Below are 21889 nucleotides of genomic sequence, written 5' to 3' on the forward strand. Positions count from 1 at the left end.
GTCTACAAAGTGAGTCCAGAATGTCCAAGGCTACACAGAGAAACCTTGCCTCGAAAAACCGAAAAAATAAAAACCAAAACAAGACAAATAAACAAACAAACAAAAAACCAGTCAGGTAAATAATAAAAACAGCATGGTGGCTCATGCCTTTAATCCCAGCACTTGGGAGGCAAAGGCAGGAGGATCTCTGTGAGTTCTAGGCCAGCCTGGTCTACAAAGTGAGTTCCAGGACAGCCAAGGCTACACAGAGAAACCCTGTCTCAAAAAACTGATGACAAAAAACTGATGATCGTGATGATGATGTTGGCGATGGTGATGATGTCTGTAGATGCTCAGGATTATATACCAAAAGGCCCCATTGCTGCCTGGGTAATTGCCAAATTTTGTTACACTGTCACAGGTTCCTGTTTTCACAATCTGGATTCTGTCCTAAAAGACTCCTGATTCTGTTTTGTTTGAGACCACAGGCCTGGCTGTCCAGGAACTCACTATGTAGCCCAGGCTGGCCTCAACTCACAGAGATTCTCCTGCCTCTGCCTCCTGAGTGCTGGGGCTGAAAAGTGTGCCATGCAGGTGGCTTCTGATTTTAATGAAATTCCTGGCACCCAAGATGTCCTGCAGACATCACAGCTGCAGCATCAGGTCACCCCTACAGAGAGAACCTAATGCTCTGACAGGCAGTGGGTCTGCTGAGCCCCTAAGCTCCCTCTCCTTGTCCCAGACCCTCCCCTCCACAACCCACCCTCAGGATCAGCTTTTGAGAGGAGCTTGTGATCCAGGCTGGGTCGGATTTTGTGCTCTGTCCCTGGAACCACAACTGGGATTGCACCAGGATCGAACCTTACCTGAAGGCAGAATTCACAGGACATCCCTTTTCATGCCTTAAGACAGCGCTCTGCCTGGGGCGGGGTGTGTGTGTGTGAGAGAAGCCACAGGGATGAGGTTGAACAACCTTCTCTCCAATGGGAGGAGGCAGTGTGTGTGGGAAGAGGGTGAGGGCCGTCTCCTAGGGAGGAGGGTGAGGGCTGTCTCCTAGGGAGGAGGGTGAGGGCTGTCTCCTAGGGAGGAGGGTGAGGGCTGTCTCCTAGGGAGGAGGGTGAGGGCTGTCTCCTAGGGAGGAGGGTGAGGGCTGTCTCCTAGGGAGGAGGGTGAGGGGCTGTCTCCTAGGGAGGAGGGTGAGGGGCTGTCTCCTAGGGAGGAGGGTGAGGGGCTGTCTCCTAGGGAGGAGGGTGAGGGCTGTCTCCTAGGGAGGAGGGTGAGGGGCTGTCTCCTAGGGAGGAGGGTGAGGGGCTGTCTCCTAGGGAGGAGGGTGAGGGGCTGTCTCCTAGGGAGGAGGGTGAGGGGCTGTCTCCTAGGGAGGAGGGTGAGGGGCGTCTCCTAGGGAGGAGGGTGAGGGCTGTCTCCTAGGGAGGAGGGTGAGGGCTGTCTCCTAGGGAGGAGGGTGAGGGGCCATCTCCTAGGGAGGAGGGTGAGGGCTGTCTCCTAGGGAGGAGAGTGAGGGCTGTCTCCTAGGGAGGAGGGTGAGGGCTGTCTCCTAGGGAGGAGGGTGAGGGCTGTCTCCTAGGGAGGAGGGTGAGGGGCCGTCTCCTAGGGAGGAGAGTGAGGGCTGTCTCCTAGGGAGGAGGGTGAGGGCTGTCTCCTAGGGAGGAGGGTGAGGGCTGTCTCCTAGGGAGGAGAGTGAGGGCTGTCTCCTAGGGAGGAGGGTGAGGGCTGTCTCCTAGGGAGGAGAGTGAGGGCTGTCTCCTAGGGAGGAGGGTGAGGGGCGTCTCCTAGGGAGGAGGGTGAGGGCTGTCTCCTAGGGAGGAGAGTGAGGGCTGTCTCCTAGGGAGGAGAGTGAGGGCTGTCTCCTAGGGAGGAGGGTGAGGGCTGTCTCCTAGGGAGGAGAGTGAGGGCTGTCTCCTAGGGAGGAGAGTGAGGGCTGTCTCCTAGGGAGGAGAGTGAGGGCCGTCTCCTAGGGAGGAGAGTGAGGGCTGTCTCCTAGGGAGGAGAGTGAGGGCTGTCTCCTAGGGAGGAGGGTGAGGGCTGTCTCCTAGGGAGGAGAGTGAGGGCTGTCTCCTAGGGAGGAGAGTGAGGGCCGTCTCCTAGGGAGGAGGGTGAGGGCTGTCTCCTAGGGAGGAGGGTGAGGGCTGTCTCCTAGGGAGGAGAGTGAGGGCCGTCTCCTAGGGAGGAGAGTGAGGGCCGTCTCCTAGGGAGGAGAGTGAGGGCTGTCTCCTAGGGAGGAGGGTGAGGGCTGTCTCCTAGGGAGGAGAGTGAGGGCCGTCTCCTAGGGAGGAGAGTGAGGGCCGTCTCCTAGGGAGGAGAGTGAGGGCTGTCTCCTAGGGAGGAGAGTGAGGGCTGTCTCCTAGGGAGGAGAGTGAGGGCTGTCTCCTAGGGAGGAGGGTGAGGGGCTGTCTCCTAGGGAGGAGGGTGAGGGGCTGTCTCCTAGGGAGGAGGGTGAGGGGCGTCTCCTAGGGAGGAGGGTGAGGGCTGTCTCCTAGGGAGGAGAGTGAGGGCCGTCTCCTAGGGAGGAGAGTGAGGGCTGTCTCCTAGGGAGGAGGGTGAGGGGCTGTCTCCTAGGGAGGAGGGTGAGGGGCGTCTCCTAGGGAGGAGGGTGAGGGCTGTCTCCTAGGGAGGAGAGTGAGGGCCGTCTCCTAGGGAGGAGGGTGAGGGCTGTCTCCTAGGGAGGAGAGTGAGGGCCGTCTCCTAGGGAGGAGAGTGAGGGCTGTCTCCTAGGGAGGAGGGTGAGGGGCTGTCTCCTAGGGAGGAGGGTGAGGGGCTGTCTCCTAGGGAGGAGGGTGAGGGGCTGTCTCCTAGGGAGGAGGGTGAGGGGCGTCTCCTAGGGAGGAGGGTGAGGGCTGTCTCCTAGGGAGGAGAGTGAGGGCCGTCTCCTAGGGAGGAGGGTGAGGGCTGTCTCCTAGGGAGGAGAGTGAGGGCCGTCTCCTAGGGAGGAGAGTGAGGGCTGTCTCCTAGGGAGGAGGGTGAGGGGCTGTCTCCTAGGGAGGAGGGTGAGGGGCTGTCTCCTAGGGAGGAGGGTGAGGGGCTGTCTCCTAGGGAGGAGGGTGAGGGGCGTCTCCTAGGGAGGAGGGTGAGGGCTGTCTCCTAGGGAGGAGAGTGAGGGCCGTCTCCTAGGGAGGAGGGTGAGGGCTGTCTCCTAGGGAGGAGAGTGAGGGCCGTCTCCTAGGGAGGAGAGTGAGGGCTGTCTCCTAGGGAGGAGGGTGAGGGGCCGTCTCCTAGGGAGGAGAGTGAGGGCTGTCTCCTAGGGAGGAGAGTGAGGGCCGTCTCCTAGGGAGGAGAGTGAGGGCCGTCTCCTAGGGAGGAGAGTGAGGGCCGTCTCCTAGGGAGGAGAGTGAGGGCTGTCTCCTAGGGAGGAGAGTGAGGGCTGTCTCCTAGGGAGGAGAGTGAGGGCTGTCTCCTAGGGAGGAGAGTGAGGGCTGTCTCCTAGGGAGGAGAGTGAGGGCTGTCTCCTAGGGAGGAGGGTGAGGGCTGTCTCCTAGGGAGGAGGGTGAGGGCTGTCTCCTAGGGAGGAGGGTGAGGGCTGTCTCCTAGGGAGGAGGGTGAGGGCTGTCTCCTAGGGAGGAGGGTGAGGGCTGTCTCCTAGGGAGGAGGGTGAGGGCTGTCTCCTAGGGAGGAGAGTGAGGGCTGTCTCCTAGGGAGGAGAGTGAGGGCTGTCTCCTAGGGAGGAGAGTGAGGGCTGTCTCCTAGGGAGGAGGGTGAGGGCTGTCTCCTAGGGAGGAGGGTGAGGGCTGTCTCCTAGGGAGGAGGGTGAGGGCTGTCTCCTAGGGAGGAGGGTGAGGGCTGTCTCCTAGGGAGGAGAGTGAGGGCTGTCTCCTAGGGAGGAGGGTGAGGGCTGTCTCCTAGGGAGGAGGGTGAGGGCTGTCTCCTAGGGAGGAGGGTGAGGGCTGTCTCCTAGGGAGGAGAGTGAGGGCTGTCTCCTAGGGAGGAGAGTGAGGGCTGTCTCCTAGGGAGGAGAGTGAGGGCTGTCTCCTAGGGAGGAGGGTGGGGGGCCGTCTCCTAGGGAGGAGGGTGGGGGGCCGTCTCCTAGGGAGGAGGGTGAGGGCTGTCTCCTAGGGAGGAGGGTGAGGGCTGTCTCCTAGGGAGGAGGGTGGGGGGCCGTCTCCTAGGGAGGAGGGTGAGGGCTGTCTCCTAGGGAGGAGGGTGAGGGCTGTCTCCTAGGGAGGAGGGTGGGGGGCCGTCTCCTAGGGAGGAGGGTGAGGGCTGTCTCCTAGGGAGGAGGGTGGGGGGCCGTCTCCTAGGGAGGAGGGTGAGGGCCGTCTCCTAGGGAGGAGGGTGAGGGCTGTCTCCTAGGGAGGAGGGTGAGGGGCCGTCTCCTGCTGCTGCAGCTATGACAGACACCATGCAGGAAGGACATTTACAGGGTCAGGGTGCCTGGTGGTCCAGCTTTAGCGGCACCTGTGCCTGGTGCTGCCACATTCAGGGTGGGTAATGGCGGGGAGGGTGGGTCCCATGCGGGAGGCAGAGGAGAGATCTCGTGCCCCTGGCAAGTTCAATCTGTCCCAGAAGGGCTGACACATCGAAAGTGGTAGGTTCCCCGTTCTCTGGTTGGGTCCCTGCCCACCAGGCAGAGGGCGGGAGCCTCCTGCCCCATAAAACAGCTCCGAAGGCCAGCCTGGCAGTGGCGTTAAAATGCTCAGCTCCATGCACCTCGTGGCTCTGCTGGTCCTGGGGGCAGCTGTATGTGGTGAGTGAACCAGGGAGGGACAGACAGCCTGACATCCCAGCCCTTGGGCCCCCTGCACCTGGAGTCCCCTGCCGTCAAACACACTGCCAACTGTGGATCTGCAAACGGAGCCTTCTGGAGTTGGAGGGTGTTTGTTTGTTTGTTCGTTCTTTGGTTTCTGAGACAGGGTCTCTCTGTGTAGCCCTGGCTGTCCTGGAGTCGCTTTGTAGACCAGACTGGCCTCGAACTCACAGCAATCCACTTGCCTCTGCCTCCTGAGTGCTGAGATTAAAGGTGTGCACCACCACACCCTGCAGGTTGGGAGATTTTATCATCAGCAAGAATCTGTAGACTTTATAAAATTAAAGAACTAGAATTCAATTTAGGGCCAGCAGTAAGGGTCAGCGGGTAAAGGGGCTTGCGGCCAAGCCTGAAGACACGAGTCTGATTCCCGGGAGGATCCATTTGGTGAAGAAAAAATGATCTCTGCAAGTTGTCTTCTGACTGCGGCAGGTTCGCTGCGGTCCTTAAGTGTGTGCATCACCCACCAGACTTCTGAATTTGCTGTCAGTTGGAAATGCACTTTACAGTGAGGGGTTCTGGGTCTGGGGCAACCTGGAGCTAGGAATGTGTGGGACCAGAGTGGGCTCTCTGTAGGCCCAGCCCACCCTAATCCTTACAGTCTACCCACTTTCCTCAGCAGCGCAGCCCCGAGGCCGGATCCTGGGTGGCCAGGAGGCCTCGGCCCATTCTCGGCCCTACATGGCTTCGGTGCAAGTGAACGGCACACACGTGTGCGGTGGCACGCTGCTGAACGAACAGTGGGTGCTGAGCGCTGCACACTGCATGGATGGAGTGTGAGTGGCGCGCGTGGGGTGGGGTGAGGGTGAGGCGTAGTGGGGGCCCTCGGGAGGCTGGGACGTGGATCCGAGGTGCGTCCTCGTCCTGTCCCCAGGATGGAGAACGAGACCGTGCAGGTCCTCCTGGGTGCCCACTCCCTGTCGAAGCCTGAACCCTCCAAGCGGCTGTATGATGTGCAAAGCGCAGTGCCTCACCCGGGCAGCCGGCCCGACAGCATTGAGGACGACCTCCTTCTCTTGAAGGTGAGGTAGCTCGGTCCTTCCTACTCAGGGTCTAGCCTCGACCCCTCCTGCTGCCCCAGAATCCCCGTGGTACAGCCTCAGGGCTCATAGCTCAGCCTGCCACTGCTCCTACATTCCGTTCCTCCCACCCCCTAGCTGTCCCAGAACGTCTCGCTGGGTCCCTACGTGCAGCCTCTACCCTTGCAAAGCAACGACACAGAGGTGGAAGCCGGCACGGTCTGCGAAGTGGCCGGCTGGGGCGTGGTCAGCCACGCGGGCCGCAGGCCCGATGCCCTGCAGGTTCTCAGAGTGCCAATCATGGACCGGAACACCTGCAATCAGCGCGTGCACCACGACGGGGCCATCACCCAGAACATGATGTGTGCCGAAAGCAACCGCAAGGACAGTTGCAGGGTGAGGGAAAGACATGGCCTGGGTCGCTCGGCGTGGGTGCGTGGAGCCTGAGGGGCTGCCAAGGCTAGGGAGGGGCGTGGCTTGCGGGAAGGGTGGCGTCCAGGAGTCTCGGGATCTACCGGGAGTTGGAGTGGCTTGGCTATTGGATGGGCTATCACTCGTGGCGCCGCCCCACAGGGAGACTCCGGCGGCTCTCTGGTGTGCGCCGACGTGGTGGAGGGTATAGTTACGTGGGGTTCTCGAGTCTGTGGCAACCGTATGAAGCCAGGAGTCTATACCCGCGTGGCAACCTACGTAGACTGGATCGAAAACACCATTCAAGACTTTGGTGCCGCAAGCCTTTAATAGCCATGGCTACACAGTGAAACCTTGTCCCGAAACAACAACAACAACAACAACACCATAAAACAAAACACACACACACACACACACACACACACACACACACACACACACACACACACACACACACCCTTAAAGATGTGGCCTAAGGGGACACCTGAGACACATGTCTCACAATAAATGCATGCATCTGAGCTCTGTGAGTCTTTATTGAGCACCTGCTGCACACACACCCAGGAGGCCAAAGGCAGGTGCTTCCACACTTGGCCACACAGGGGCGCGCGTGCTCTTTTGGAACCGAGGGGGCGGGGCCCACTCTTACCCTACTGAGGTCCTGCTGCAGCCAGGACCATTGTATGGGCTCAGACAGCATTGCCAGGATGCTCTGGAGATGTGCTGGGCAACATCAATACTAAGAGCAGAAACATGCGCAGGGAGACCTTGGACAAAGACAGTCACCAACCCAGCGCCCTCAGAGCCTGGACTGTTTCACTGCGGAGAGTTGAGAATGTTTGTAGTGCCACACTGCTGGACCCCTGTGGGTGACAGTGGACAGAACCCAGACCCAACCCCCCATGCCTTCCCTCCCACATGGAGGACAGGGCCACTGAGGCAAAGGGAAACTCCTGACTCTGGAGGTACTGGAGACTGGGGGTCCCAGGTGAAGTCACTGGTGACCCTGCTGGCAAAGGAATTGTTTCTGCTAGGCAGGCTCAGCTTGGAGTCATCTTTAGGAACAAGCACGTATTGAGCACCAGCTGTGGCTGGGGGAGAGGAGTGGCCACCGACACAGGCAGGCCCCAAGTGTGCTCCCTCAGGAGGCTGGTGTGGCAGTACCGCTTGTCCCACAGTCCCACAGAGTTCCAGCAGAGGCTGCTAGCATCCCCCGCAGGTGGCTGGTCCTCACAGACACGCATGGTCTGCACTCTGCAAGAATGGGTGGGGGCAGTCCCACAGGGCGGGTGGCCACGTTCCCAGCCACAGGAAGTCAACAGTGGCTTGTGTTGTCAGAGTAGTGCCTGGGGGCAGCACTGTGTGTGTGTGTGTGGGGTGGCACAGGGAAGTCACAAACCCCTGAAGGGGTACACCAGTCTCCCAGGCACATGCCTGCTATCCCAGCACTCAGTAGAGACAGGAGGAGCTGAGGTTCAAGGTCATCCTCAGCTACATTAACAAAATATGGGGGAATAAGGGGGCTCAAAGTTGGGGGACCCCCTTCTCTGTCTGTGGCTTACTCACAGGCCATATCACAGCACAGTGAGGTGGAATGTAGTGAGAATTCTGGATTTTAGTTTCTTTAAAAACCACAGAACCCGGCGTGGTGGCATATGATACCTTTAATCCCAGCACGTGGGAGGCAGAGGCAGGTGGATCACTGTGAGTTCGAGGCCAGCCTGCTCTACGAACTGAGGTTCCAGGACCGCCAAGGCTACACAGAGAGACACTGTCTCAAAAAACCAAGCTAAATAAACAAAACACGGAAGAATGTTTTCTTTTTTCTTTCTTTTATTTATTTATTTATTTTTGAGAAAGTGTTTCTTTGTGTAGCCTTGGCTGTCCGGGACTCACTTTGTAGACCAAGCTGGCCTTGAACTCACAGCGATCCACCTGCCTCTGCTTCCAGTGCTGGGATTAAAGGTGTGCGCCACCCCATCCGGCAAATGTTTTCATTTTAATTCAAGGAGTGGGATATGGAAGCTATGATTTTGGAATTTGGGCGTTTTTTCAGTGGGTATATAAACGCTGGGGTCCTGAGGGCTGTGGGTTGTTGGTTGGTTGCTGTTGGTCACAGTTTGTCAAATAGCAAAGCAGAAATTAGATACCCTGATGGTGAAGCTCAGACCTGCCCCATCTTGATGTCCCTAGCTGGGAGGAGGCAGTCTAACGGTAACACGCGCCTTCCTCAGTCCTTCCTTCTCTATTTAGTGTTGGCAGCTGAAGAAATAACCCACACAACAGGCAGTTGCTGGCTGTGGTGGAGCTCTGGCCAGCCTCTGCAGTGAGGACTCAGACAGGGCTGTCCCCAGAGCTGGGTCATGTGTGGCCACTGCCCTGCAGTCAGCTCCACAGGGTCCCAGGGAGAAAACAACAAAGCCAATTACCAAGCACCAAGAGGCTGTGCCCGGGCAGCTGCAGGGGGCATCGATGTGAATGCTGAAGGCAGGAGCCGTGGGGACCATTGGCCAAGGCTGCAGAAACCAGGAGATGGAGACAGCTGGGGGGCGGGGCGGGGGGCAGAGTCAGCTGAGACACATGTGGGCCCAGCAGTCACTGGATTTCCATGTCTGAGTGCCTCAGCACAGAGCCCCGCCTGGTGCGCAAACGGTGGGGTCCACAGGGACAGATAAGCCTAGTGTCCAAAGAACTTTATTTGGCCTGCCTTCCCCTCCCATAGGCCCAAAAGGGAAACAGAGGCAGACAACCCCAACCTGGACAGGGGCATGTGGACTGTGGATCTTTTTTTTTTCTTTGTTTTTTGAAGGTTCTCTCTGTGTAGCCTTGGCTGTCCTAGATGCACTTTGTAGACCAGGCTGGCCTCGAGCTTACAGCGATCCTCCTGCCTCTGCCTCCTGAGTGCTGGATTATAGGTGTGGGTCACCATGCCCGGCTGACTGAGGACCTTTTAAAGGATGGACACGCAGCCCAGCTCCTTCAAGATGGCCTGGATGCGACTGTGATTTCATGTTCAGGAGGTGGCATGCGCCCTGTACCCTCAGAAGGGGCAGACCCGGGCAGTTGGTGAGGACAGCGATGTCAATGTCCAGTCACAGAAGTCCCCGCACTGTTCAGAGCATGGCGGTGGCTCAGGGACAGCTGAGTGGCACTCTCCTCCACAGCCCGCCACACAGGCAGTTCTTGATCCACCGCTGTTCCCACTGCTTCACGGCTGTTGTCTTGTTGGGTGACTTCAGCATGGTGACACAGCCACACCTGGGGACGGGCAACTGCTGACACACACCTTACCCTCCCATCAACCTCACCTGCTTCTGCCCTACACGTGCTGTTTGGCCCACCCACCCTAGGAACGAAGCAAGGCCACGCTTGGGGCCTTCCCAAGCCGCTTGGCCCCACAGGTCTCAGCCTGAGGGGAGCAGAGGGAACCTGGTGCAGCCCCCTCAGCTGCTGCAGGCCCCTCAGCTGCTGCAGGCCCCTCACCTGGTGCAGCCCCTCACCTGCTGCAGCCCCCTCACCTGGTGCAGGCCCCTCACCTGCTGCAGCCCCTCACCTGGTGCAGGCCCTCACCTGGTGCAGCCCCTCACCTGCTGCAGCCCCTCACCTGCTGCAGCCCCTCACCTGCTGTAAGCCTCTCACCTGGTGCAGCCCCTCACCTGCTGCAGCCCCTCACCTGCTGCAGCCCCTCAGCTGCTGTAAGCCTCTCACCTGGTGCAGGCCTTGCACTCCTCAGTGGGGTAGGCACCCAGGTGCAACCTTCGGAGGTGATCAATCTTGGGCTGGCCTGGGGTTCTGGGGATGAGACAGGAGTGAGGGGATATGCCATGCCATCCAGGCAGCAGAGGGTGGCTTCTGGTGTGTGACCTTGGGGCTCAACCATAAGAAACACCAGCTGGGGCTGGAGAGATGGCTCAGAGGTTAAGAGCAGTAGCTGCTTTTCCAGAGGCCGTGAGTTCAATTCCCAGCAACCACATGGTGGTTCACAACCATCTATAATGCCAACAAAGCAAAACAAGAGCCAGGCGTGGCGGCCCAAGTCTTTAATCCCAGCACTTGGGAGGCAGAGGCAGGCAGATCGCTGTGAGTTCGAGGCCAGCCTGGTCTACAAAGTGAGTCTAGGACAGCCAGGGCTACACAAGAAACCCTACCTCAAAAAACACAACACAACAAGACCCCCTGAAAAAACAACAACAAAAAGAAACCAAGCATCTATAACATGATCTGGTGCCCTCTTCTGGCCTGCAGGTGTACATGCAGATAGAGCACTTAGTTATATACATATATATTCTTTAAAAAAAAAAAAAAAAAACCTCAGCTGATGGCTTTTTCCTGGTGACTATGTGTTGCTGGGACGGCACACACAGGCCAGAGGTGGAGGCCTCACTGTGCCGGGCAGCTCAGCCCTTTATCAGCAGACCCTGAGGCTAGAGCATCGCTCCTCTTGGAGGTGAGAGCTGGCCTGGCAGGGAGAGGCTGCGTTACCAGCCTCAGCAAAGCAGTGGAAGAAAATGAAGCCTAAGTGCAGCGCTGTCAACTTAGAGGTGGAGGCAGGAGGAGTGGAGTTCAAGGCCACCTTGCTCCCACAGGGAGTGTGAGGCCAGCCTGGGCTACACCGAGAAACCCTGTCTCAAAGAACAAAACAAAAGCCCGCCTGCGCACACAGCAAAGGCTGGAATGCCAAGTCCTCACACAAAGAGCTGACGAAACAGAACTCGGCTTGCGACACCAGGTCTTAGAAAGTGCTGGGCCCTCTGTGTGAGAGAAGCTGGGGCCCAGCTGTGGTGTGCAGACCTCCAGGGGCTGCTGGGCAGGTCAGGGTTTAGGGGGACGGAGGGATGGGTGGGCGCCCCACACCTGGTGAGGCCGTCCAGCTGCAGGGTGGAGCTGCTGCTGGGCAGAGTGGGCGTCCGGCCGAAGCGCAGGCGCAAGGGCTGTTTGGGCTGCAGGCGGCTGACCAGGCCATCGCTGGCCGGCAGCCAGTCCAGGTTGGGGAGCAGCAGCTGGCTGGGCAGGAGGCAGCACTCATCCACCAGGCTCTCGTCAGGTTCACTGGCTGGGCCATCATCACGGCCTGTGGGGGGGAGGGCAGGGGTCACTGCACTGAACAGCCCCAGGAAGCTACTATCACCCACCAGCACCCACTGTGGCCGCCCTAGGGCTCATGCCAAGTGTGGGGGAGTGGCAGTGGGCTGGTGGGAAGGTGAGAACAGGGCGGGACATCTCACAGCACATCCAGAGCTTGGTGAGCAGCCGGAAGAGCAGGGACATGCTGTCCTGGGTGTCTGAGGTGGCCGTGTAGACGGGCAGGCAGCTGGGCTTCAGCAGGCCCCAGATTCGGATGACAACCATCAACTCTCGCAGCATGCCCAGTGAGGTACCATCACGAAGGAAACTGTGGCCAGGCCTTAGTGGGGAGCCCTGTGGGTGGGTGGGTAGGTGGGTCAGTCAGCGGCTAACCCTCAGACCCTGGGGAGGTCTGCAGACACAGGTGGCACAGAGATGGGGGGGGTAGGTGGGTGGGGGGTCAGAGCTGTACTCAGCGCCCTACAGACCAAGAGTGGCCTAGAAAATGACCAGTCCAGTAGTCCAGTGTCTGGGTGCTCCTAGGGACTTGGCAGAGACTGACCCCAGCAAGCATGGCTGTCTGAATCTCCCACAGAAGCCAAGAAGCCAGGGGCTTGACTTGTGACCCTGCGGCCTGGAGGCCTTTGCAGGTTAGAAGCCCCAGGTGACTTGGGACAGGCAGGGAGGTGGAGGTGGAGTCACCCTTTTCGGGGTGGGGGCCATGAAGATCCTCAAGGTGGTTACACAGAGAAACCCTGTCTCCAAAAATCAAAAAGAAAAACCAAAAAGAAAAAAAGAAAAAAAAAGAAAAAGAAAAACCAAAACCAAACCAACCAGCCAACCAAACACAGCTCACCAAAATAAAGGCTAGGGCTGGGAGACAGGAGGGGGGAGCGCTGAGGGGCAGGGAGGGGCTGGGGCTCTACCTGGTTGGGCAGGCTGACCAGGGGGCGGGGCTGGGGCTCTACCTGGTTGGGCAGGCTGACCAGGGGGCGAGGCTGGGAGCGCTACCTGGTTGGGCAGGCTGACCAGGGGCGGGGCTGGGAGTGCTACCTGGTTGGGCAGGCTGACCAGGGGGCGGGGCTGGGGCTCTACCTGGTTGGGCAGGCTGACCAGGGGGCGGGGCTGGGAGCGCTACCTGGTTGGGCAGGCTGACCGGGGGGCGGGGCTGGGAGTGCTACCTGATTGGGCAGGCTGACCAGGGGCGGGGCTGGGAGTGCTACCTGGTTGGGCAGGCTGACCAGGGGGCGGGGCTGGGGCTCTACCTGGTTGGGCAGGCTGACCAGGGGGCGGGGCTGGGAGTGCTACCTGGTTGGGCAGGCTGACCAGGGGCGGGGCTGGGGCTCTACCTGGTTGGGCAGGCTGACCAGGAGGTAGAGCACGAAGTCTCCCACCCACTGTAGCAGCTGCTGCAGTGCCTGCAGAGTGTTCATGTCCAGGACGAACTCCTCAGTCTTCAGGTTGATCATGACCTTGTCAATATCTGTGGGGGCAGTGGAGGGTGCTTAGGGAATATGTCGGAAACCCTGGCTCGGAAACACCCACAGGCCCCAGGACAGGGTCCCACCCAGGGACAGTGGATAGTGGACTTTAACCAGTTTCATTCAGGACAGCGGGAAGCCACTGGCACAGCTCTGCAAGCAGGAATATCACATAGCTGTGAAAAGCACGTGATACACCACAAGGAACAGCCCTGCCTTCTGTTCACGTATCTGCAGTGTGAGATTCTAGGTAACTTACGAAGAAACTTTTGTTTTGTTTGTTTTTTTGTTTTTTTGAGACAGGGTTTCTCTGTGTAGCCTTGGCTGCCCTGGTCTGGACTCCCTTGGTAGATCAGGCTACTTTTTTTTTTTTTTTTTTTTAAGGCAGGATCTCATGTAGCCCAGGCTGGCCATTAACTTGTTATGCAGCCAAGGATGACTTTGAACCTCTGACCTTCCTGCAGCATCACAGCTGGTTTATGCCAGACAGGTGCTTGTCCACCAAGTTGCACCTCAGACCAACAAACAGAAGGGATGTGGGTGGCTGCACAAGGCTTGGGCTCAAGTACAGAGGTGGGCGCTGCACCCACCTTAAGGGCTCTGGAGTAAATGGTCACTATGACCTTGCTCTTTACATACAGGGAAGTCCGCACACCCACCGACATCAGTGATCTTGGCGCAGATCTCAGCCAGGCGGTCCCCAGGACTCTTGTCAGGGGTGTTGAGGTAGTGTGGGCGCAGCAGTGACTTGAGGGTGGACGTGATGGCCATGAGAAACAGCTTGGTGTGGTAGTCGCACACACGTGCCACCGTGCAGGGCGACAGCTTACACAGGGAGGCCTTCATGGCTAGGATCCGGGTGGAGAGGACCTGTGGGCACCACACAGGTGTAAGTGGAGGGCCTGCCAGGCTCACACGCAGGGCCCAGGGAATACTCAGGCCACAGAGCATGGGATTATGGGGAAGGGCCTCTGTGTCAGGACATTGGCCGGGCAACCCGAGGCAGGAGCGTCACGTCTCTGGGCTTCCCTCTGTGTGATTCAATGGGTACAGATCCCAAAGTCCTGAGTTCTGTGAGGACACTCATTAACAAGGGTGAGTCCCCACATGCTTCGATGTGCTCCTCCATCCTCCTTGACTGCTTAGCTTTGAGACAAAGTCTCACTCTGCAGCCTGGACTGACCCCCCCCAAACCATGGCCCTCCTGCCTACGTTTCTAGAGTGAAGGCTCCGCAAGCTTGCACCCCCATTCCATCCCCCTACCGGGACTCTTAGGTCAGCCACACGGAGCTGCCTGGGCTCCACCCACAGCCCCACAGAGGGGTGGGGCAGTATCTGTGGAAGCCCCGCCCACCCACACAGGTCACCTGCTGCAGGGCGGGCTTCTGGCGCGTGTACTCCTCGTGCAGCCGCTCCACCAGGCTCTGCACCATGCCGGGCTGCACGTGCAGCAGGATGTCCCACCAATCGTAGCCGGTCACCATGCAGTACTCCAGCAGGAACAGCAGGTGCTGCAGGGCCAGCTTGGGCTCCAGCGGGTGGCCCAGGGACGGAGAGATGCGCAGCATGCTGAGCTGAGAAGAGGCCGTGCTGAAGGGCACAGCCGACCCAAACATCCCCTCCTTAATCTGCCCTCCCCATCTCAGCTGCTCATCAGTGCCCCTCCCCGTGCGGGTGCTACCTTCCCGTGGTTGTCGATGCCCACTAGTGCCAGCGAGGTCCAGGACAGCTGCATGGCCTTGAAGTGTACGGCGGGGCCTGAGGTGCGCGGGCGCTTCAGGGCGGGCTCATCCAGGGAGCGTGGGTTTGAGCTGTAGAGCACCGCCATGGTCTGCAGCGACAGCCGGTGCACCATGTGCACGCTGCCGTCCTGGAAGGCCAGCGCCAGGCCTGGGGGTTAAGGGTGTGTGCTCAGGGTGGGCCGGGGAGTGGCTGCCCTCAAGAACCAGGGAGTTCCAGGCTCTGTCCCATTGTCCTGAGGCTCGGCCACTGCCCCTTTAATGTATTGTCCCCGCCATATAGGAGAGACAGGAAAATAAGGACCTAGGCACAGGGAGGCACCCCCACCTCACAGCTGAGCGGCAGGCTGGAGAAGGCACCTGACTGACTTACTTGAGGGACCCAACCCTGGACCATCTGTAATATACCTTGGTGATATGTATTTGTCTCTGCCAAAGGATTTCACTTGTGTTCCCAACTCACTGTCATATTTACATATTAAAGAGCAAAGCTTTGCAGGGTTTTGTTTGTCTGTTGTTGTGGTTTTTGTTTTTTGTTTTCTCTGACCTAGGGTTTCTCTATATTACCTTGGCTGTCCTGGACTCAAGGCTGACCTTGAACTCCTCTGCCTCCTGAGTGTTGGGATTAAAGGCGTGCGCCACCACGCCGTGCACAGTTGGCAGTTTGTGGGTCAGTCCACACTTATCATGAGAGCAGGAATCCCCAGCACTCAGCATCCACACCCCACCCCCAGGTCCAGGTGCTGGACTGGCTGCCCCTGGGCTTAACCTACCAAGGCCAGGGTAGAACTGGGTGTCGCTGGCCACCTTGAGGTCAGTGTTGGTGAGCGAGATGGGCAGTTTAGGCAGCGCCACTGCTGACACACGGTCCAGGTCGTTGGTGGCTGACAGGATCCGCCACTTTAGGATCATGGGCTGTTTGTCACCAACTGAACAATCAGGGACAGGAAAAGAGAGAGGTGTGGGAGGCGTGCAACAGGCCAATGCGCTCGCTTCAGGGAAGCAGGCCACTGCTGCCCCAGTCACAAGAGGCCTAGTGGCCAGTCAGGGCGCTGCCCCAGCCTGAGTGTGTTACAAGACCTAGTCCTGGCATTTTTCTTTTCTTTTTTGAAACAGGGTCTCAGAGATTCTTTGCTCTCAATGTAGCCCAGGCTAGCCTTGAGCTTTCCTGCCTCCACCTCCTAGGTGCTGGGATAATAGGAGCTCCCCACCACGCCCAGTTCACTCTGTGCTGGGGATGGCCCCAGGGCCTCATGGGAGCCGGGCAAGCCCCTCCCGACTCTCTGCTTGGATGGGTTATCTATATGCCAACTCCCAGCTTTGCAACAAGTCCTGACCCCACAGGGAGCCCCAGCAAGTGTCACTCCCAAAGAGAAATAGAGGCCGGAGTGTTTAGAGCAGTCAGGCTTGCTGGTACTGATGGAGGCTCTCATGAGAGGCTGAGGTAGGTGAGGAGTGTGTGCCTGTCACCCCAGCTCACCAGAAGGCAGATCTCAGAGCCTAGGACTTTTCTCAAAACTCAAACAAAGGAGTGACGGAAAGACACACCAGAGGTCAGCAGCCAAAGGTAGCGAGTAGCTGGTGTACAAGGCACCTTAGCCACAGCCCTGCCTTCATCACAGTTTCTGTCACCATGGACACCAGCCTCAGGCTAGGGTACCCAAGGCTGCTAGGCACCACCCACTGAGCATCTGCAGCAGGCACAGGCGCAGGTGCTCGTGTGTGTGTGTGTGTGTGTGTGTGTGTGTGTGTGTGTGTGTGTGTGTGTGTGTGTGTGTGTGTGTGTAGTGTGGGTGTGGGGGGGCCCTGTCTGCCAACACTGGGGAGCCCAGATTGCCTGGTGATTCACAGCCATCTGCAGGAAACACAGCGGGACGCTATTCACATTTAATTACTCGCTGGCCACAATGGGCAGCTTACTGTAACTGCAGCGAGAGGCCTCCTGACATTAGGCGGCCAATTAGGTCCCCTATAGCCACCTCCACAGCCAGGAGTCCACTAGCACCCGCCTGCCAGCCCCCTTCATGTCTGGGTTGAGGAAGGTCATGCAAGGGCTGAGCCAGGGCATCGAGGGGCAGCCTCAGGAGCTATTGGAGGGGGAGGGGCAGAGCCCCATTTGTAAGCACGAATGGGTGGAGGTCTGGGAGACTTGCAGAGGACTACAGGGGATGATCTAGAGAAGGGAGTGGCCTTGGTAAAGCTGCCCACTCCACTAGACTCCAGCCTCCTCTCTGACGGGTTTCTAGAAGATTCCATGGCTTTTAAGGTGAAATGCCTTGCTTGGCTATGGACTCCCCGGGACCTTTCCACAGGGCATTTCTTCATCCTGACCAGAGTCCTGGAGCCTTAGCATCCTACTCTAGACAGGACACCAATAGCCTCCTGGGGCTGTGAGGCAAACACAGGCCACACCGCCAGCCCCGGGTTCGGGAGGCAGAGGCAGGTGGAGTTCTGTGCATTCAAGCCAGCCAGGGACACACAGTGAAACCCTGTCTCAAACTCCCAAATCCCATCAGCCTTGAGCCTGGCAACCCTGGAGCTCAAGTGGGGCCCTGAGCCCCCTCCTGAGAGGAGCCAGGGTGACTCACCCACAGGCGAGATCTGCTGGAAGATGTTGTTTACGGGTAGGCCCTCCTTCCGAAGGGACCAGCACTCCACCAGGCTGCTGGTCTGGCTGGACGCACACAGGAGCACCTAGGGGTGGGGCTCGGTGAGGGGGTACCTCCTGGGCCCCCGCTACCCATGCTCTGATTGTATCCCCCAGTGGCCGATCCACAGAGGACTGTAGGCACAATAATGCCAGGGCTTTCAAGAGGTGCGGGGCCTCCTGGCTTCACAGATGCAGCGGGCCACACTTACCTGCTCAGACATGTCTCGGGCCAGGAACTTGAGGTGTGTGATGGCGGGGAACCTGTCCTTGCGGTTGGGGTCGGTGGTGCAGCGCATGAACAGGGAGGGCAGGATCTCGGTGTCGATGCGGCACTTCTCGCTCACCACGCTCACGCACACCTTGTAGAACTTCACGGGGGACGCGCTGCTTCCATCTGCCGCGGCCACCACGATGTTCCCACCACCCGTGAAGGCAATGTCGGCCAGAGCCACTCGGCCACGCAAGCGACACAGGCTCTCAGTGGACGTTAGCACTTGCCCGCTGGGCTTCAGGAGGGACACAGTCACCAGGCCGCTGACTGTCACTGCAATCCAACCCTCCATCGGCTTGCCACCAAACAGCGTGAGCGAGGGAGAGAACTTCACACGTGAGAACTTCTCTCCGAAGCTGGAAGCACCCGACTGCAGAAAGCGAGATGGGAGGAAGGGCTTGCTTAGCTTCTTGAGGCAGCCACCTTCTATGGGCTGCCCGCCCCCCTCCCCCCAGCCCCCCCACCCCTCTCCCACCCACAGAGAGCTTCAATGTGGCAAGAGCACTGCATGATGGGCGTCTGTCTCTGGAGTGCTGCCTCAGTACTGGCTACTCCTGTCCTTATAGCCTGTATTTCCAAATTGGTGTAAATTACATACAAAATTGTTTGAGAGACTAATGTAGCCCAGGCTAGAATCCAAGTTATCATCCTCCTGCCTCAGCCTTCCAAGTGCTGTGGTAACAGGCATGGACTATCATGATCAGCTCAATATAACTTTGTTTTGGGGTTTCAAGACAGGATTTCTCTGTGTAGCCCTGGCTGGAACTTGCTCTGTAGCCCAGTGTTAGCGGCTGGGCAGATTCTGTGTCCTGAAATCTGGTTGCAGTCCTCACGTGGGCACTGTCACGGTCAATGATCAATGCTGTGTAAACACTGCTCTCCAATTATCTCTGGCTGGTTAGTAAAAAAAAAAGCCGAGCAGCAGCCAATGACTATGCAGAGGAGACAGGAAGGCTGGCCTTCGCCTCCCATTCCCAGTCTTCGGTCTCAGGTAAGGACCACGAGGGAGAGAAAAAGAGAAGAAGGAAGAAGGCAGAGAAAGGACATAGCCTGATGGAACAGACACTGCCCGGGCAGGACCAACATGGCCAGTAACTCAGGGTGTGTGGCTGGAAAGGAGCCAACTAGCATAGAGATTAGAATAGATCCCCTCTGTCCAGTTATTGAGCCTGAAGCTTATTAATATGTCTACTAAGTTTCCGTGTCGTTTATTTGAGAGTTAGAATGGGTGATGAGGAGAGTGGGGTGTGGTGGCGCACCCCTTTAATCCCAGCACTCAGGAGGCAGAGGCAGGCGGATCGCTGTGAGTTCGAGGCCAGCCTGGTCTAAAGAGTGAGTTCCAGAATAGCCAAGGCTACACAGAGAAACCCTGTCTCGAAAAACAAAACAAACAAACAAACAACAACAACAACAACAACAACAAAAGGATTAAATATCTTTACAGACCAGGCTGGCTTCAAACTTAAAAGATCCGCCTGTCTCTGCCTCCCAGTGCTGGGATTAAAGGCGTGCACCACCACGCCCCGCTATAAATCATAAAAAACTAAAGTGAAAACAATTTAATTAGCTGGGTAGTAGTGGATCTCTGAGTTCGAGGCCAGCCTGATTACAGAGCAAGTTCCAGGACAGCCAAGGCTACTTGGAGAAACCCTGTCTTGAAAAACTGGAACAAAAAAAAAGAGATTTACTTATTATCCTGTGCTTGAGTGTTGTCCCTGGATGTACACATGTGCAGCACATGGGTGAGGTATCTGTGGATGTCAGAGGGGATCAGGTCCCTGCAGCTGGAGTCACAGGTGGTTGTGAGCCACCATGTGGGAGCTGGGAACGTGACCCAGGCCCTCTGCGGGGCAGACATGCTTTCACCACAGTCACCTCTTGGGCCTCTATATCAAATTTGGCAGCGTGTCACCTGTAGCCCCAGCTGGCCTGAAACTGGATATGTAAACAAGGCTAGCTCTGGAGCTCAGAGAGAGTTTCTCCCTCCCAAGTACTGGGACAGGCCGGTGTCACTAGGCCCAGCCTTTTCTTAAGAGTTGTATTGGGGGCCGGGCGTGGTGGTGCACACCTTTAATCCCAGCACTTAGGAGGCAGAGGCAGGAGGATCACTGTGAGTTCAAGGCCAGCCTGGTCTACAAAGTGAGACTAGGACAGGCAGGGCTACACAGAGAAACCCTGTCTCAAAACAAAAAAACAAAAACCAAACAAGAGTTGTACTGCGGGGGGGGGGTGTTGGGGGGGTGCAGTTAGGCAGTGTGGAAGCTGCAGGGCCCCAGACAGATTCGAGGTGCAGAAGGGAGGCTGGGGACAGCAGTTTCCAACTGACAGGCATCCCACAGCTCAGGGTGCTGAGAGGAAGAAGCAGCTGGCTGCTCACAGCCCCATGTATCTGCCCCTCGGGCCCCTCAGTGGGTTGCTCACCTTCTCCACGTGCAGTGCGAGTTTCACACCATTGTGCAGCCAGGACAATGCCACGATGGGGTCCCCCTCCACCTGGCTGCCCACTGAGCTCTCCCAGCTGTTGGCCAGGTGGTCAGCCATACTCCAGCACTTGATCTGCCCATCAGCATCAGCTGACAGGAGCCGGGACCCTGTGGGACACAGCTGTGTCAGGATCCCTTCTGAAAGGCAGGCCAGAGGCTGTATGCACACCCCTCCCCACTCTGGACTCCCACAGAGAGGCCGCCCCCTGGCTCTGGGTCTCCCAGGCTCTGGGACTCCCACCCCTGGCTCCAGACTCAGGACTGATGGTTCTCTGGGCTCTGGATTGAGAGAAAACCTCGTGGCCTCACCTGACTGGTCCCACTCCAAGCAGGTGATGGCCTCGCTGTGGCCAGAGCTCACAGAGTGTACTTCCCAGGGGTGTTCTGTGTCCAGGATATGGATCATGTGTGTTAGGTCTGTAGTGGAAGGAGAGCAGGTGAGGTCAGTGTGGCTCACAGCACCCCATGTTACTCTTCCTCTGCGCTTCCTCCATAGAGGACAGCGACCACTGTGTGGTCACCCGGCTTTCCTTGGTTCTCTCTAACAGAGAGGCTGGCTCTGCCACCAGGACACAGTTTGTCTGGAAATCTGAGGCACAACCGAGCCACCCAGGGCACAGCTAAGTACGTGGTCTCCATCCCTAGGGCCCAGGCAGGTAAAGAGGACCAGCACTCACCCTGGTCGTCATTGCGTAGGTCTGTGGTAAAGGCGATGAGGTTCCTGCAGGACCAGGCGCAGGCCAGGGGCAGCGACGGGCAGTAGGTGCTCTTGGTCCACTTCTCCCACTCGCACACGTAGGCCAGGTCCATCATGCCCACCGCACCCAGCACGTTCCCTGGCTCCTGAGGAACACGGAGGCACCGCTCTACAGCAGCTCCCAGCTAAAAGTGGATCTAGAATGTTCTCCAGGCCCTGAAGCCTCAGGCTATAAATTCCATAATGCCTGGCCTGAAGTCACCCCTCCCTACCCCAGATCTCAGCCTCCAAGCACTAAGCACCCTCCATACATGGAACTAGGTCCACACTCCAAGTTCAGAACCCACGCTCCGCGCTCCGGACCTAATAGCTCAGGCCCCGCCCTAACCCATTAGCCCCACCTCCAAGGCCGCGCCCTAAGATCCAAAGCTTGTCTTAACCTGTACTCAAGTACCTTCACCACGCCCCGCCCAGGCTCGTTAAGCTCCACCTACACCGTCCAGGCACCCAAGCTCCGCCTCCAACCCGACCATCAGCCTCAGGCCCTGCTTCTTCTCCTCAGTTTGTGATGATCAAGCCACCGCCCGTCTCCATCAGTCTCAGATCAGCCCCCCCAAGGCCCCCGATTCCCGTTAGACTGTGCTCCCTAGGCCACGTCCCCCCTCCCCATCCAATTTCGTCAGGCTCCGCCCTTCCGCTCAACTTCTGGCTCCCTCACACCACGCCCCTCCCCTCGAGACCACGCCCCTCCCCAGCCTAGCCACGCCCCTCCCACGCCAGCCACTACCCAGCAAGCTTTGTTCCTTGGCCCGCCCTCTGACCCCGCAGGCCCCGCCCCTCCTCGGCTTTCCGCTTGCGGGTCTCGTCAGAGTCGTGCCCGCCACGCGTCCCGCGCCCCGCACTGACCTGTCCGCCCCGAGCTCCCAATCGGCCGGGCGGCCGCGACCCACACTCGCCCCAACGCACGGGATCCGACGCCGCCATCTCGGCCGCGCCGGCCCCGCGCACAGACTTCTGGGAGAACCCAGGCTCCGCCTCTAGGCTTGTTAATTTGCATATAGTAATTCCTAGTAACCATTGCGGCTCTACGTGCGACAAAAGACAAATAACTTGTTATTTCTGATCACTGACTAAATCTTATATGATGAGTTTAGTTTTATATCAGGAAAAAATTAATAACTATTATAGTTTTTAATTAAAAACCAAGTCATCCTAACTATAAAGAAATTGCACTATTAGCCTATAAATACCTTTTGTACAACAGCCCCGTTTGTGCTCGCTTCGGCAGCACATATACTAAAATTGGAACGATACAGAGAAGATTAGCATGGCCCCT

General features: G+C 58.1%; 2 protein-coding genes and 1 long non-coding RNA gene across 7 annotated transcripts; 1 reads left to right on the forward strand and 2 right to left on the reverse strand.

Annotated features, from left to right (window-relative positions):
• Positions 1–4567: 4567 nt before the first annotated feature.
• Positions 4568–6676, forward strand: CFD (complement factor D). Of its 2 annotated transcripts, none has more exons than XM_084794662.1 (5): positions 4568–4678; positions 5358–5514; positions 5613–5760; positions 5896–6153; positions 6331–6676. In XM_084794662.1, the coding sequence occupies exons 1-5, from the start codon at positions 4624–4626 to the stop codon at positions 6496–6498; spliced, it is 786 nt and encodes a 261-aa protein (XP_084650788.1). In that variant the 5' UTR covers positions 4568–4623; the 3' UTR covers positions 6499–6676. The 2 variants fall into 2 exon arrangements, with proteins under 2 accessions (XP_084650788.1, XP_084650789.1); XM_084794663.1 differs by having other exon boundaries at positions 4617–4678; positions 5361–5514.
• Positions 6677–8846: 2170 nt separating this feature from the next.
• Positions 8847–21617, reverse strand: MED16 (mediator complex subunit 16). Of its 4 annotated transcripts, none has more exons than XM_084794075.1 (15): positions 21460–21617; positions 20534–20699; positions 20166–20273; positions 19795–19964; positions 17312–17743; positions 17041–17146; positions 15226–15381; positions 14395–14603; positions 14081–14287; positions 13373–13583; positions 12582–12715; positions 11394–11586; positions 11023–11239; positions 9877–9960; positions 8847–9426 (listed from the first exon to the last, which is right to left on the reverse strand). In XM_084794075.1, the coding sequence occupies exons 1-15, from the start codon at positions 21535–21537 to the stop codon at positions 9300–9302; spliced, it is 2598 nt and encodes an 865-aa protein (XP_084650201.1). In that variant the 5' UTR covers positions 21538–21617; the 3' UTR covers positions 8847–9299. The 4 variants fall into 4 exon arrangements, with proteins under 4 accessions (XP_084650201.1, XP_084650200.1, XP_084650202.1 ...); XM_084794074.1 differs by having other exon boundaries at positions 20534–20738; positions 21460–21589; XM_084794076.1 differs by lacking the exon at positions 21460–21617 and adding an exon at positions 21048–21192.
• On the reverse strand, positions 9437–9869 carry LOC311604325. Its single transcript, XR_014781456.1, has 3 exons — positions 9756–9869; positions 9669–9686; positions 9437–9597 (listed from the first exon to the last, which is right to left on the reverse strand). It is a non-coding gene; the product is annotated as an uncharacterized lncRNA (long non-coding RNA).
• Positions 21618–21889: the final 272 nt, after the last annotated feature.

This window comes from Acomys minous, assembly GCF_964271855.1.
Source record: "Acomys minous genome assembly, chromosome: 9".
Taxonomy (NCBI): Eukaryota; Metazoa; Chordata; class Mammalia; order Rodentia; family Muridae; genus Acomys; species Acomys minous.